General features: G+C 35.7%; 1 protein-coding gene across 1 annotated transcript; it reads left to right on the top strand.

Moving 5' to 3' along the window:
• Nucleotides 2629–5397, top strand: LOC107633686 (pentatricopeptide repeat-containing protein At4g39530). Its single transcript, XM_016337289.2, has one exon. It carries the CDS (start codon nucleotides 2723–2725, stop codon nucleotides 5282–5284), a length of 2562 nt encoding a protein of 853 aa, XP_016192775.1. The 5' UTR covers nucleotides 2629–2722; the 3' UTR covers nucleotides 5285–5397.

The following is a 16745-nucleotide window of genomic DNA, read 5'->3' as shown; positions in this document are numbered from 1 at the left end:
GAAGATCTTAACTTCAGTAAATGTAAAACTAGGCCAAGAGACAACTTATAAAATATTCCGATATTTAAGTTAGTGATGTATTTTGATAGTAAGATATTATTTAAAATTTACCTGTTAAGTTCTCTTTTCTTTTATCACTATATTTTAAGATTGCCATTTTTTCAGTATTTATTGCCTTTATATTATATTCTTAATGTCATGATTTAGCGATTTCATGACTTGATGACGTAATCATTGTACCGTATTCGATGTTAACGTTGGATAACATCAGATTTTTATTTAATTGTTATATTATTACATCATTATTTTTTTAGCATAATCATTTTTTTATTCTATTTTTTATTTTTCTCTATCTAACAAAAAGCAAGAACAGAAAGAGAAAAAACAAAAAAAATACATAATAAAAAAATTAAGAACAATAAAATAAAAAAAGAAAAAAGAAGAATAAAAAGAAACAAAAAAAATGTTAAGAAACTGTTACATTAAGTTTAAAATTTTGAAAAATTTCAGTTAAAATTTTTTTATGTCAAAGCTAAAAAATTCTGATATCAAAATTAAAAAATTCATGTATTATGGTTAAAAAATTTTGATTCTATTTTATGTTCTACTCAAATAACTCTTTCTTCTCTTTTTTTTTTTTATTTTATAGTTCTTATTTATTCTCATTTAGACTAATTTAATTAAATTTAGTGGAAAAAAATTCCACTATAACAAGACTGTATGTGTTATAATAAATTCAGAGAGAAGTCACCAAAAAAAATCTAGAGAGAAAAATACAAGAAATAAGAACCCAAAAACATTCACTGATGTAGTTATGGCAGATTTTGTTTTTGATATTAGAGTAGCAACGGTATTTTTTCAAAATGTAGGTTGATGGGGTGTTATTCTCAAACGTGGAACCGTTTAATTAGATAAACAAAAATCGGACTGTCCAATTTGTGAGAAGTACAGAAATCAGACCGTCCGATACAGAAATTGGACTGAGGAATTTGTGAAATCGGACCGAATGATTTGTGAGAGAACAGAAATCGGACCGAAGGATTTCTATTAAAAAAAATTAAAATATTTGAAGTATAGAAATCGGACCATCTAATTTGTGGATCTTCCACACTTCTAAAAAACACCAAAAATTACAATATTAAGGTATATCACCACTTTTACTTTTATATACAAAAAAAAAAAGAGAAAAAAATAGGAGATCATTTGTTAGGTAGATTAAATAATAGGAGTGAGCAACAGTAAAGAATTACGTCTAAAAAAAATTTTCTCGCTGCATTTGAGAATTCAGAATTCTGATGGAATGCAATGCAACGACTTATAAAAATAAATAAATAAATAAAGTAAATGGAACGCAGGGTAGGTTGGGGTCACATCATAAATTTGACACGAAACTTTTAAATAAGTCAATTATCTCTTCTTTTAACGGGACAAACGACTATTTATTAGAATTTAGAATTTAGAAGAAAGCCATTACCTACTACCGTTCGTGAAAATCGTGAGAGGAAACCTACCCATCTGCCTTTTTTTTCTTGAAAATACCCATCTGCCTTTTTGGTTATCCCATCATTGGTCTTTGTCACAGGTACAAGGATAAAAAAAAATCGAATATAATAAAAATATACGTAAAATTATTTATTTTTATATACAACTGATAATTAAAAATTAAATTTATTAAATTATTTAATATTTTTTAATTAACAATTTTATCTAAAAATAATTATATGTAAATTTTTATCATCAAATATATTGATTTAAGTTGTATTATACATTATACTTTTGTATATTTTGTTAAATGTAGTAAACAAAACAATATTTTGCAATATTTTATAGTTCAAAGCGAGTTTACCTAATTAAAAAAAAAAGTCAAATATGATACTATTAATAAAGAAAACAAAAAATCTAACATTACCATTTTATCAAATATTTATGTTTATAAGTTATATAGTTAGATACATGGTATATATATATGTGTACTTTTCTTTTACATATAAAAATAATATTTTATATATTTTCTAATAATATAAAAGATAATTTTTATTAATATTTTTAAAATTGAAAATAGAAGTGGTGATATATCTTAACATTGTAATTTTTGGTGTTTTTTAAAATTGTGGAAGTATACAAATCGGAGGGTCCGATTTCTGTACCTTAAATTTTTTTTTTTTTTACCACAAATCGAACGGTCCGATTTGTGTACTTTTCACAAATCGGACGGTCTGATTTGTGTACCTCTAGAAATTGGACGGTCCGATTTTTGTACCTCTAATAAATCGGACGGTCCAATTTCTGCTTCTCTAATTAAACGATTCCACATTTGAGTATAACACTCCAACAATTCACATTTTAAAAAAATACCACTACCACTCCAATATTAAAAATAAAAAAATCAAGATTTTACACTAAGAATGGAAGAAAATAATGTATTACAAATTTAAAATAAGGAATAGGCATGAGTTATTGCTTTTTCGAATAAAAATATTGGAGAGGTAAAAGAAAATTATTTTAAAGTAATATAAAATTTTCTATTTATTAAAATAATTAAATACTTTTAAATATATTTTAAAAATTATAAAAAAATGAGAATGAAAAAAATTTTAAATTATCCTTTTAACCTATTTTAAATCAAGAAAAAAAAAAAATCTCAACTCTGGAAAAATTCTGATTGTTAGCGTTCCAAAGAAGCTCTGTTGAAAACAGAGTATGCATCCACCTTGTCCCATATATGATGCGAATCCAACATGGACAATTACTACTATCTAAGTTCAATTCCCTTCACAAAATCAATGCCAACCATGTTTTTAACTTTTCCACTTTGTCACCTCATAATTTTCTTCACTCACTTGATCCATTTATAACTCCTCCATTGCGTAAACAACGGGAAATTGGTCGTAAATTGGCCAGTTTGTTGCAGTTGTCATGCCCAAACAATCCCATTCCTTATTACTATAAGAAAATCCATGCTCATGTTGTGGTTTTGGGCTTTCAACATGATCTCTTCCTTGTTAACACTCTGCTTCGTGCATACTCAAAATTGAAATTTATAAATGATGCACAGAAGCTATTCGATATTATGCCTCAGAAAAACCTTGTTACTTGGTCTTCTATGATTTCCATGTACACTCAACATGGTTATAGTGTGGAAGCTCTGCTGTTGTTCTGCAGGTTCAGGAGAAGTTCTTGTGAGGAACCAAATGAGTACATTTTGGCCAGTGTTGTCAGAGCTTGTACGCATTTGGGTAGTCTCGGTCAAGCACTGCAGGTGCATGGGTTTGTTTTTAAGAGTGGATTTATTCAAGATGTTTATGTGGGCACCTCTTTGATTGATTTTTATGCAAAGCATTGTTACATTGAGGAAGCAAGGATTCTATTTGATTGTCTTGAAGTGAAAACTATGGTTACCTGGAACGCAATTATAGCAGGGTATTCAAAACTTGGAAGAAGTGAAGTGTCCTTAAAGTTATTCTACCAGATGAGAGAGTGTGATCTATGTCCAGACAGGTATGTGCTTTCTAGTGTGTTGGGTGCTTGTTCAATGCTCGAATTTCTCAAAGGTGGTAGGCAAATTCATGGATATGTATTAAGGAAGGGGATTGAGGTGGATGTTACAATGGTCAATGCACTTATAGATTTCTATTTGAAGTGTCACAAAGTGAAGACGGGTTGGAAGTTATTTGATCGTCTGATAGATAAAAATATTGTTTCGTGGACCACCATGATTGCTGGTTGCATGCAGGATTCATTTCATCAAGATGCCATGAACCTCTTTGCTGAGATGGCTAGAATGGATTATAAGCCCGATGCATTTGGTTGCACTAGCATTCTCACCTCATGTGGTTCAGTCCAGGCTCTAGAAAAGGGAACGCAAGTGCATGCTTATAGTATCAAGGTAAATATTGATAATGATGATTTTGTGAAAAATGGATTGATTGATATGTATGCAAAATGTGATTCCTTAACTGATGCAAGAAAAGTCTTCAACCTTTTGGCTGTTGTTAATGTAGTATCCTACAATGCGATGATAAATGGATACTCAAGACAAGACAAGCTAAATGAAGCATTGGATCTTTTCCAAGAAATGAGGCTGAGTTTATTGCCACCAAATCTGTTAACATTTGTAAGCCTGCTTGGGCTGTCAGCATCCTTGTTTCAGCTTAAATTAAGCTACCAAATACATGTTTTGATTATTAAACATGGAATTTCTTTAGACAATTTCGCTGGAAGTTCTCTAATAGATGTTTATTCAAAATGTTCATGTATTGGGGATGCAAGATTAGTTTTTGAGGAAATATATGACAAAGACATTGTAGTATGGAATGCGATGTTTTCTGGGTATACACAACAGTCAGAAAATGAGGAAGCACTAAAACTTTACAAAGATTTACAAATGTCAAGACTAACACCCAATGAGTTCAGTTTTGTTTCTGTGATCACAGCAGCAAGTAATATAGCAAGTCTGCAGCATGGTCGGCAGTTTCACAACCAGGTCATAAAAATGGGCCTTGATGATGATCCGTTCATCATAAATGCTCTGGTGGATATGTATGCCAAGTGTGGAGGCATTGAAGAAGCTCACAAGGCATTTAGTTCTACAAATCAGAGAGACATTACTTGTTGGAATTCCATGATTTCAACATATGCACAGCATGGAGAAGCAGCAAAAGCTCTAGAGGTGTTTGAAAACATGATTAGGGATGGAGTAAGGCCAAATTATGTCACCTTTGTAGGTGTGCTATCAGCATGTAGCCATGCTGGACTTAATGACCTTGGATTTCATCACTTTGAATCAATTCCCCAGTTTGGTATCGAACCGGGAATGGATCATTATGCTTGCATGGTTTCTCTCCTGGGCCGCGCTGGTAAAATATACGAAGCAAAGGACTTTATTGATAAGATGCCAATAAAACCATCAGCAGTAGTGTGGAGGAGCTTGCTCAGTGCATGTAGAGTTTCATGTAATATTGAACTGGGAACATATGCTGCTGAGATGGCAATTTCATGTGACCGAGCAGATAGTGGATCATATACTCTACTTTCAAATATTTTTGCATCCAAAGGAATGTGGGTACATGCCAGGAGGGTGAGAGAAAAAATGGACAAAAGTGGGGTAGTGAAAGAACCAGGTTGTAGTTGGATTGAAGTGAATAATGAAGTTCACACGTTTATAGCGAGGGACAAATCCCATCGTGACACCACCCTTATATCTTCAATGTTAGACAATTTGATTCTTCAGATAAAAGAGTTTGGTTATGTGGGTAATACAGCCGCATTCTTAATTGATGATTGAGATCAATTCTATTGTGCTAATATTACAGTTACGAGTTCCCCAAACTTACCTTGTAAGTTATCACATCAAAACTCGAGCTTATTCGTGAACCATTAACTTGTTAGAAAAAATTAATAAGAAAAATATTATATTTTTTAGTGTGTTTGACAAAATTTTAATAAAAAAAAGAAAATATTAAAAAAATAAAAAATATTTTTAATATAATAAATAAACAAAAAAAATTTTATATTATTATCCCTAAATATAATTATTAAATAAAAAATATTTTTACTGTGAGATATTTAAACACAAAATTATTTTTGTTTTTTTAAAAAAAATTTTTTAAAAAATTGTTTGAAAAAATATATTTTTCTGAAAGACCCATACAAGCTTGAAGCAACATTGGGTTCAAGGTTCAAGGGGTTTTTCTCTCAAGATATTTGTATTCACAAGGAAAGAAGATTAATTTTGTGGTTCTTGTAAACTTGAGCTCATTTTCTGTCGGCAAAGCATTTGGTTGTATAGCAGTTTTTCCGCATGATTAAACCATCGCAACTACCTGACGAGTTTGCACTTTGCAATTACGACAACTCAAGCAAGGAAAGGTAAATTCTAAGGTGGCAAGCTGTTTAGGTGCACAAAAACGCACACACACATAACTGATAATCTAATATGCGTAGTTCTTGTATCAAATGTTAATTTATTAAGCAAAAACAATGTTACTATTCTAGACAAATAATGACAAAACGGAATGCCAATTAAACAAGAATTCGACGTTACAAGATAACATCGGATATGACGTAACAATCACGCCATTAAATTATGAAACCGTCAAATCATGGTATTAAAAGCACACTACAAGGGCAGTAAATGTCCGAAAAAATGGTAATTTCGGAATAGATGGATAAAAGAAGAAGGAACACGGCAGGTAAATTCTGAAACATAACACACTATCATGATACATTGCTAACTTAAGCATTAGAGTGTCTTGCAGGTTGTCTTTCCAGCCTGATTCTGCTTTCGCCGAAGTTAGGATCTTCGATCTCTTCAACTATCCAACTTGTGTTCTCCATTCCTGGTACGAACATTTGGCGCCGTGTGGGGAGCCCTACTTCGTTAAGGATCATGGCTGAGTACAAAATCCACTCAACAAACAACAGTCAACCTGAATATTCTGTTAAAGGAGTAGCATGAAGAAGACGGGCACGAGACAGATGTCACTCCTACCTCCGAGGAACATCAAGTGCCTTCTGGATATGAACATCGGGAAGTACCCAACCCAGAAGCTCATAATGTAGGAACCCGACACTTCCCTGGATTAGGAGATGATTATCATCATGCATGCAAGAAATGCGACACCGAGTGCAAGACTTAGAGCGTCATTGCCTAGAACTGGAACGGCGGCTGGCTGAGCGTTCACAATCTAGACAATCTCGTTCCCGAGGTCGATCACTCAAGGGACCTAATGATCATCATCATGAAATTCTAGAGCGACAAAAGATCATAATTGGCGGGATCACGCTCGCCACAACACCAAAGGAGGTCACCTCGACGTAATGCCGAACCTCGTGAACATGAGAGGTAGGCAAGGGATGTGTCTCGATCTACCCAGTCTAAAAGGCAAAGCACTCCGCAAAGGAGTCCAAGTCCTAAAAGGCACAAGGAATCCCAGGAACATGTCATAATGGGTCAAATCCCATTTGCATCCCACGTCCTTCAAGTTCGCTTGCCAAAACACTTCGACAAGCCAACTGATTTGAAGTATGATGGGAAGTCGGATCCTCAAGGGCACACAGATGCGTTTAAAGCTTGGATGAATTTAGAGGGCGTATAGGATGCTATCCGATGTAAAACTTTTTTGGTGACCTTGTCAGGCCCGGCTATGGCATGGTTTAATACACTCCTTTCCGAGTCTATTTCTTCATTTTTTAACATCAAAATAAGTTTTTGGCACATTTCACCACAAGAAGAACCCAAGCTAGGCATCCAATCTTGTTGCTTGGTATTGAGCAACGATCCAGGGAAAGCATTCGTGATTATTTGGATCGCTTTAATAAAGCCTTGCTGAAAGTAAACACACGAACTCCCAAAGTTGTGTGTCTTTGTTTGATTGCAGGATTATTAGAAGGAGATTTCAGGGGGCACCTAACTTCCAAATATGTGAAATCCATGGAAGGGATTTACCAGATAGCTTTGGAACACATGTGTGATGAAGATGTCTCAAAAGTAGTTTCAACAAAGAGGAAGAATCCAGCCCATCACCAAGCAAGGTCGGAAGGTTGGGACAGTCCTTATTTTCAAAACCCTCAGTTCCTTGAGTTGGGAAGTTCCCTACTTATACACCGTTGATGGCATCCATATCCGAAATATAGTAGCAAGTGTCTCATAGCAGCATTCTTCATTAAATAGGTCATAATATTATCACTATCATAAGTCTTATGGGCACAGAATTGAATATTGTATTAATTTGAAGGATGCTTTTAGAACAGGCGATTCAGGATGGAAAACTTCCCAAGTTCGTTCACCACATCAGGCCACCTAGACGGCAGACTGAGGATAAAGATCGGGAAGTAAGAAACTCAAGGAACAGAGGACTATAGAAGTCCCGGAGGAAATCGCCCAAGTCGTGGTGAATGTGGTCATCAGCAAGAATGGATCATCGAAATTCAAATCCAAGAGTATAATAAAAAAGATATTAAAGTCGCAAACTCGGAAGTTTTGAAGATCACTAGCATCCTAACTGTGTAATTCATAGCGAAAGATTTTCAGTATGCCACATCTGATGATGACAAGCCCTTGGTTATCACAGCTAAGTTGGAAAATGGTATTGTAAAAAGAATTTTGGTTGATACAGGAGCAGATTCGGACTTACTTTTTAGAACACTTTTGATGCCTTGGGTTTAAAGGATCAACACCTGAAGCCGTATCTTCCCAGAATAGTGAGATTAGGAGATCACTACATCAAATCCGATGGCACAATCGACCTATTGTTTACTTGAGGAGAATGTGCTAATGTCCGAGTTGTACAAGATGAATTCGTTATTTTGAAAGATTCAACGACATACAATGTTATCCTAGAAAGGAAGACTTTGAACAAACTTTGCTCCTTCATATCAACAAAGTGCTCTGTCATCAAGTTTTTAACCTCTGAGTCTCGGATAACAACTATTCGAGGAGATCGAGCGTCAACTCTGAAATGCAACATGGCAAGTTTGACTTTGCAACAAGAATTCTACTGGAATATTTTTAGTTGACCTAAATTCCCGAATTCAGGAGAAGCCGAGACCAGAACCAAACGGGAATCTAGAAAAATTTCAGATTGGTGAGGTACCAGACAAATACATCATGATCAATAAGGATTTGTCCTATCCCTTAAAGATGGAACTTCAGGATCTCCTAAAATGTAATATTGATTTATTTTCTTGGGAACTTTCTGATACGCCAGAAATTAATCCATGTTTATGTCCCATCAACTTGCCATTGACCCTACCTTTATGCCGGTTGCACAACGACGTCAAAAGATGACATCCGATTGAGCTACCGAGGTGAAAAGGCAAGTTCAAGGGTTGCTAGATGCTGGTTGCATCCGAAAATTCACATATTCGATATGGTTATCTAATGTCGTGATGGTAAAAATCTAATGGGAAATGGCATATGTGTGTAGATTATACAGATTTAAATAAAGCTTATCCAAAGGATTGTTTTCCGTTACCTAACATAGATAACATGATCGACTCAGCCTCGGGTTATTGCATTCTTAGCTTTCTAGATGCCTATAGTAGGTATAATCAAATACCCATGCACAAGCCTGATGAGGAGAAAACAGCTTCTGTCACCCCTAAAGGGATCTATTGTTATACTGTAATGCCCTTTGGTTTGAAAAATGCAGGGGCTACATACCAAAGGCTGATGGCTAAGGTCTTCAAGCAACAAATTAAAAGGAACATGAAAGTTTACATCGATGACATGTTGATAAAGAGCAAACAAGATTCCGACTTGATTGCTAATCTACAAGGAATTTTCATATGCCTCTGACTTCAACAGATGCAGTTGAACCCAATGAAATGTGTGTTTGGGGTTTGGGGAGGTAAGTTCTTAAGCTTTATAGTCACTGAAAGGGGAATAAAGGCTAATCCTGAGAAATGTCAAGCTATCTTAGACATGTCAAGTCCTCAGAACCTCAAGGAGGTACAAAGGCTTACAGGTAGGCTAGCTGCTTTATCTAGGTTCTTAGGAGCTTCAGCTGAAAAAAGGCAAAACCATTTTTTAACTTAATGAGAAAGGGTATTGATTTTGCATGGATAGAAGAGTGTGAAAAAGCTTTTCAACATTTCAAAACTTTGCTATCATCCCCTCCTATCTTAGCAAAACCTAAACTCGGAAGGCCTTTATATTGTTATTTGTCTGTCAGTAACGAAACGATGGCCTTAGTTCTAGTTTTGGAAAATAAAAATAAGCACCAATGACCTGTATATTTTATCAGTAAGGTGCTCCAAGGCCCTGAATTAAGATTTTGAAATTAGAAAAGTTGGCTTTTGCTTTACTTACTTTGGCACATCGGTTGCGTCAATATTTCCAAAGTCATACAATTATAGTGCGAACCGATCAGTCGATTAAAAAGATACTACAAAAGCCCAATTTAGCAGGTCGGATGGTAAGTTGGTCTATATAATTGTCTCAATTTGATATACAATATGAGCCACGTTCGGTCATTAAATCCCATACAATGGTTGATTTTTTGACCGAAATGACCTACCCAATACCCGATGTACAAGAATGGGCACTCTAAGTTAATGGGGATTTTAATATGAAAAACGGGGGTGCCAGTCTTATCTTAACTAAGGATGATGATATGGTGATCGAAGCATCAATCAAATTTGATTTTTTTATTTTTAATAATCAAGCTGAATATGAAGCTTTAATTGTAGGTATGGTGTTAGCTCGAGATGTCGGAGTAACATTGGTCATTGTGTTCAGTGATTCACAACTCATAACATCCCAAGTTAACGGAGAATATTAGGCAAGAGATCCATTGTTACAACAGTAATTGAAAAAAGTACAACAAGAGGTATAATCCTTTGACCTTCTTTCTTATCAAACATGTGCTAAGGGAACAAAACACACGAGCTGATGTGTTATCTAAACTGGCAAGTACTAAGTTCGGAAGTGAAAATCGTAGTTTGATACAAAAGGTTCTTACAGAGCCTTCTGTAACAAAACCCGATATCATGATTTCACACTCTTCCGGTGTTAGTACCTGAATGGACCCTATATGCACATACTTAGAACATGGAATTTTAGCTGGTAACGTTAAGGAAGCTAAGAAATTGCAATTTAAAGCAGCTAAGTATACTATGATAAATGGACAGTTATACAAAAGGAGGTGTCCCAGCCAATGTTAAAGTGTTTAAATCCTCAACAAGCAATATATATGTTATAGGAAGTTCATGAAGACTGTTGTGGACATCATTTGGGGGGTAAATCGTTAGCTCAGAAGATAATTTGAGTGGGATATTATTGGCCTACCCTTATCAAGGATGCTATGGAATATGTGAAGAGGTGTGGAAAATTCTAGCTACACGAAAACTTTCATCAAGCACCCCCTCACAAACTTGTACCCATTATTCCGACAAGGCCATTCACCAAGTGGGGCATGGATTTGTTAGGATCCTTCCCGCAAGGGCCTGACCAAGTGAAATATCTCATAGTGGCTATAGATTATTTTATAAAATGGATTGAAACTATGCCACTATCAAGTATCACCTTGGCTCAACGTCATAAGTTTATTTGGAGAGAGGTTATTATGAGGTTTGGAATTCCAAAGGCCATGGTTACGGATAATGGAACTCAGTTCTCAGATTCCAAGTTTCGAGTACTATTAACCAGGTTAGGAATTTGGAAAATATTCTCCTCGATTGAGCACCCACAAGCGAATGGGCAAGCTGAAACTGCAAATAAAGTAATCCTAAAAGAGTTGAAAAATAATTAAACGAGTCTTCGAGTTCATGGGCTGATGAGTTATGGTCAGTGCTATGGTTATATCAAACCACAGTTCAATCTTCTACCAAGGAGGCACCCTTTAGACTCACCTATGATGAGGAAGTAGTCATCCCACTAGAAGTTGGTAAACCTAGTTTGAGAATGCTCTCAGGGAGTTTGGAAACTCATGAAAGCATGGATTTGATTGTTGAGATAAGAGCTACAACTAACTTAGCTGAACAAGCCCTTAAGAAAAGGGTAGCCAAGAGATATAATACGAAAGTCTGACCTAAAAATTTTCAGGTTAGAGACTTAGTACTGAAACAGGCTGTTGCCGGAATCTCAGAAACTCAGGGAAAGATAGCTACGACTTGGAAGGGGCCTTTCAGGGTGAAGGATATTCTAGGGAAAAGGGTATACATGTTAGAAACCTTGGATGATACCGAGATTATGAGAAGTTTGGAATGCAGTTCATTTGAAAAGGTACTATTCTTAGGATCATCCCATAGTAAAAATAAAGACACTCTTATATCTAGGTTTTTGACGAGTCCTTAATATTTTAAGATTTTAAATTCTGTATTTTTTTAATCAATAAATTTCTTTGTCTCCTTTTCTTGTCAAAATTTCTATTATTTTCTTCATACGTGCAAAGTGTCTTAGACAATATAGCACATTTTTAAAATAAAAGTGGAAGCATGTACAATAACGTGCAAACAAAATTAAAATGCACCAATTGCATGAAAAGACAATATCAGAAAATGACAATAGAGTTAAAGTGAAGCTATCAAGTTCAAAAAAAAAAAAAAACAATAAAGGTTGCATAGGATTAGCCTAAATAGACTAAAAAAGTTATGTCCTGATCACACGGGAAAAACACTTGTCTAAAAACTATTACAAATAAACAGTCAAAGGCCAAGGCCAAAGGCAAAACTAGAAAATGTCTTAAACATACTACTTGGTAAGAAAGTAATGTAAAAATATTACAAGATAAAAACGGCTTTTCCATCCACCACTTTTTTGAAAGCATCGACTTCGAAGACGTCCAAGTTGGGAGCAATTAGTTTGATCTGGTCAAGGATGTTTCTAGGGATGTACATGGCCAGGCCCGACCTGAAGATCCGGCCTAACTTCGAACACTTTAGGGGTTAATTTAGTGTGATTTCATGGGGTCTAGGGCCGGGTAAGGGTCTCAAAAATAGATCCGGTCATTATTTCGGGTTGGGTCGGGCCATAGCACGGGTCACCCGAACTCGGCCCGGTGGCCCGATCATCATACACAATTAATATTTTGTGTTATTAATGATGCATGATAACTATTCTTATGTGGAATTTAAATATTGTAAACCTTAATATTTTATGTTATTAGTCATTATAAGATTATAAGTTAATGTTTTATGTTTAAAATGCATAAGACTTTAGACTAATGCATAATATTATGTTATTTGTATTGATTTAAATATTTGGTGTTATTAGACAATATTAGTATTAATTATAGTTATGCTTTAATTTTAGAGAAGGATTGGTTCTTGTTATATTTTTTTAAATGAATTTTACTATGTGAATTGTGAAATAATGGTTGGAGATTAGGTGATTTTTACATGTTAAAGACCCAGTTTTCACCCGGCCCGAATGTGCGTAGGTTTCATCGGGTCTAGGATCGGGTTAGGGTCTAAAAATTAGGCCTGGTCTATATTTTGGGTCGGGTCTGGGTTAAGCCAAACCCGGTGTGACCCGGCCCATGTACACCCCTAGATGTTTCGTTCAGCATCGAAGACTTCGTCCACGACAGCACGTTTAGCTTTTTAAACCGAAAGCTTAAGGTTCTCAATCTTCATAACAAGTTCGGAAACTTGCTTCTTCAGATTCTTAGCTTTTAAGTCGGAGGAAGCCTTCACTTCCTTCAAACCCTTTACCTCATTTTCAAGAGCAATTTATTTCTCTTGAAAGGAAGTAACAGAGTTGTTTAAGTTCTGAATCTAAGCATCAGCACCAGCAATCTCTTTGTCCTTTGACAAAAAATCTGAGTGAAAATTGGAGATCTCGAGCTCGGCATCTCGGATGTACGTGGATGAACAGAGAAGCAATATTTTAACTCAGGGCAGGATGTCCTCCAAGGGAATTTTAGCAAGTCCCAGTTTTATTTCCTCATTCATAAGGTGACGGTCCATGAAGTCAGGAGCCCGGAATCCCTTATCTAATACATGACCGAATGGGGGCGGAGCCAAAATATCAGCATCCCCTTTTCTCGTACTGATGCGGTATTTATAACCCACAAACTAACCGGCAAGTGTACCGGGTCGTACCAAGTAATACCTTACGTGAGTAAGGGTCGATCCCATGAGGATTGATGGATTAAGCAACAATAGTGTTTGATAGGCTTAGTTAGACAAAAAGAAAATAGTGTTTGGAAGTTTAAAAGCATTAACAGTAAATTTAGAATATTAAAGATAGGCAGATAAATAAGTTGGGAATAAAAAATTGAGAACGCAGTTAAGGCTTCAGAGTTATCTATTTTTCCGGATTTACTTTTCTTACTAACTATTTTAATTATGTAGGATTTAATTTATGGCAAACTATATGTGACTAGACCCTAATTCCTTAGACCTTTCTAGTCTCCTCTAAAATTCATTAACTGTCAATTCCTTGGTCAATTAATTCCAATTAGAAGCTACATGATCAAATTCTAGTTTATATGCCACAAAAACTCTAATTACCCAAAAATAAAAGGATTATATGTCACATATCCCGTTAAATCCAAATAATTAAAATTTAGGAGAATATGTTTTCAAGCTGTTGTTCAAGTAAAGAGCTTTTCCAAGTTATACAAGAACTCAAATAGAAAGAGGGCCATACTTCCGTTCCACCCAAATTCATAAGATAAAGAGCGAAAACAATTATTAAATTATAAATCCATACATGAATTAAAATAGAAAAAGTAATAAAATCAATCCATACAAATAGACAGAGCTCCTAACCTTAACAATGGAGGATTAGTTGCTCATGGTTCAGAGTAGAAAACTAGGATTACGGAATGTAAATTTGTATAGAATTGGAAGTCTGGAATGAAATAATGTTGAGGTGGTATACCCCTATTTATATCTAATCCTAATTAATTTAAAATATATCTTTAAAACTAAAATAATATCTTTTCCTATTTTTAAAATTTGAATTTAAATTAGAATTAATTATAGCAATCAGCAAATCTTCAATTGATGGATGGGGACCACTTGGCTTCACTAGGATCCATGCCTAACTTGGGCTTGGCAGCATGAATTGGAGTTTAGTTGAGTGAAGCTGCGCCTAACTTTTAGTGCGCCTAACTTGGGCTTTAGTGCGCCCAACTTGAAGTGGGCAGGACCAATCTCGCGTATTGTTGTTGTGTCTTGCGCCTAACTTGAGAAATCTCAAGTTAGGCGCAGCCTTGGCAGCGAGTTCGGAGAAGAAGTATAGACTATTATATATCGTTGGAAAGCTCTCGAAGTTAGCTTTTCAATGCCACTAGAATCACGTTCATTGGATCTCTGTAGCTCGAGTTATTCAGGTTTGAGTGCAGAGAAGTGAGGGTTGACAGCATCATTCGCCTTCATCTCTTCTTCTGCAGAAACTCCATCAAATCCAGCTGAATGCTACCTAAAATAAACAGAATTGCACAATACTCAAAGTAGCATCCATAGTGGCTAAAATATAATTAATTCTTGATTAAACTCAACAATTTAAATACAAATTCACTAGGAAAAGATAGGAAAGATGCTCACGCATCACAACACCAAACTTGAATTGTTGCTTGTCCTCAAGAAACCAAAACTAATATAAGCTTAGGATGTGAATTTGCATGAGAATGAGAGTTCGATTAAGCTCATGTCTCTTCTTATAGTGGGGTTTACAACTGCAATCCTGAATAGTTTTGGCATCTCACTTTATCCTTTGAAGTTCAGAATGATTGGCATCCATAGGAACTCAGAATTCAGATAGTGTTATTGATTCTCCTAGTTCAGTATGTTGATTCTTGAACACAGCTACTTTATGAGTCCTGGTCGTGACCCTAAGCATTTTATTTTCCAGTATTACCACCGGATACATAAATGCCACAGACACATAACTGGGTGAATGATGAGCGGATAATTTATACGCTTTTTGGTATTGTTTTTAGTATGTTTTTAGTAAGATCTAGTTACTTTTAGGGATGTTTTCATTAGTTTTTTTGTTAAATTCACATTTCTGGACTTTACTATGAGTTTGTGTGTTTTTCTGTGATTTCAGGTATTTTCTGGCTGAAATTGAGGGACCTGAGCAAAAATCAGATTCAGAGATTGAAGAAGGACTGCTGATGCTGTTGGATTCTGACCTCCCTGCACTCAAAGTAGATTTTCTGGAGCTACAGAATTCGAAATGGCACGCTTCTAATTGCGTTGGAAAGTAGACATCCAGGGCTTTCCAGAAATGTATAATAGTCCATACTTTGGCCAAGTTTAGACGACGCAAACTGGCGTTCAACGCCAGCTTTCTGCCCAAATCTGGCGTCCAGCGCCAGAAAAGGATTCAAAACCAGAGTTGAACGCCCAAACTGGCACAAAAACTGGCGTTCAACTCCAAGAAGGACCTCTACACGTGAAACACTCAAGCTCAGCCCAAGCACACACCAAGTGGGCCCCGGAAGTGGATTTATGCATCAATTACTTACTCATGTAAACCCTAGTAGCTAGTTTATTATAAATAGGACCTTTTACTATTGTATTAGACGTCTTTTTGACCATCTTTGGATTACCTTATGATCCTTTGATCACGTTTTGGGGGCTGGACATCTCGGCCATGCCTGAACCTTTCACTTATGTATTTTCACGGTAGAGTTTCTACACTCTATAGATTAAGGTGTGGAGCTCTGCTGTTCCTCAAAGATTAATGCAAAGTACTACTGTTTTCTATTCAATTCATCTTATTTCGCTTCTAAGATATTCATTCGTACTTCAATCTGAATGTGATGAACGTGACAATCATCATCATTCCCTATGAACGCGTGCTTGACAACCACTTCCGTTCTACCTTCGACTGAATGAGTATCTCTTAGATCTCTTAATCAAAATCTTTGTGGCTTAAGCTAGAATGATGGCGGCATTCAAGAGAATCCGGAAAGTCTAAACCTTGTCTGTGGTATTCCGAGTAGGATTCAATGAATGAATGACTGTGACGAGCTCCAAACTCGCGAGTAATATAAAAATGTTTTCAAAAATTCTATTCAAAATTTTTAAGAATGAATTCTAGTGTTTCATGAAGCATGTGAAGCCTGGCTGGCTGTAAAGCTATGTCTAAATTTATTTGGACTGAGGCAGCAATTTGTTATCAAGAGCAAGCTAGTTGTTGCTAATCCACCTGTTGCTGTTCCTGATTCACCTGCTGAAGCTTGGCTGGCCATTGGCCATGTCTTGTGTTTTGGACCGGAGCTTTCATTGAAAGCTTGGCTGGCTAGTGAGCCATGTCTAATTCCTGGACTGAAGCTTTAGACTAA

Source organism: Arachis ipaensis, chromosome B03 (assembly GCF_000816755.2).
Source record: "Arachis ipaensis cultivar K30076 chromosome B03, Araip1.1, whole genome shotgun sequence".
Taxonomy (NCBI): domain Eukaryota; kingdom Viridiplantae; phylum Streptophyta; class Magnoliopsida; order Fabales; family Fabaceae; genus Arachis; species Arachis ipaensis.
Note: the sequence above shows the minus strand (reverse complement) of the source record. Positions and strands in the feature narration are given on the sequence as shown.

Coding starts and splice junctions, on each gene's coding strand:
- LOC107633686 (XM_016337289.2), top strand. CDS start 2,723: ATGATGCGAATCCAACATGGACAATTACTACTATCTAAGTTCAATTCC.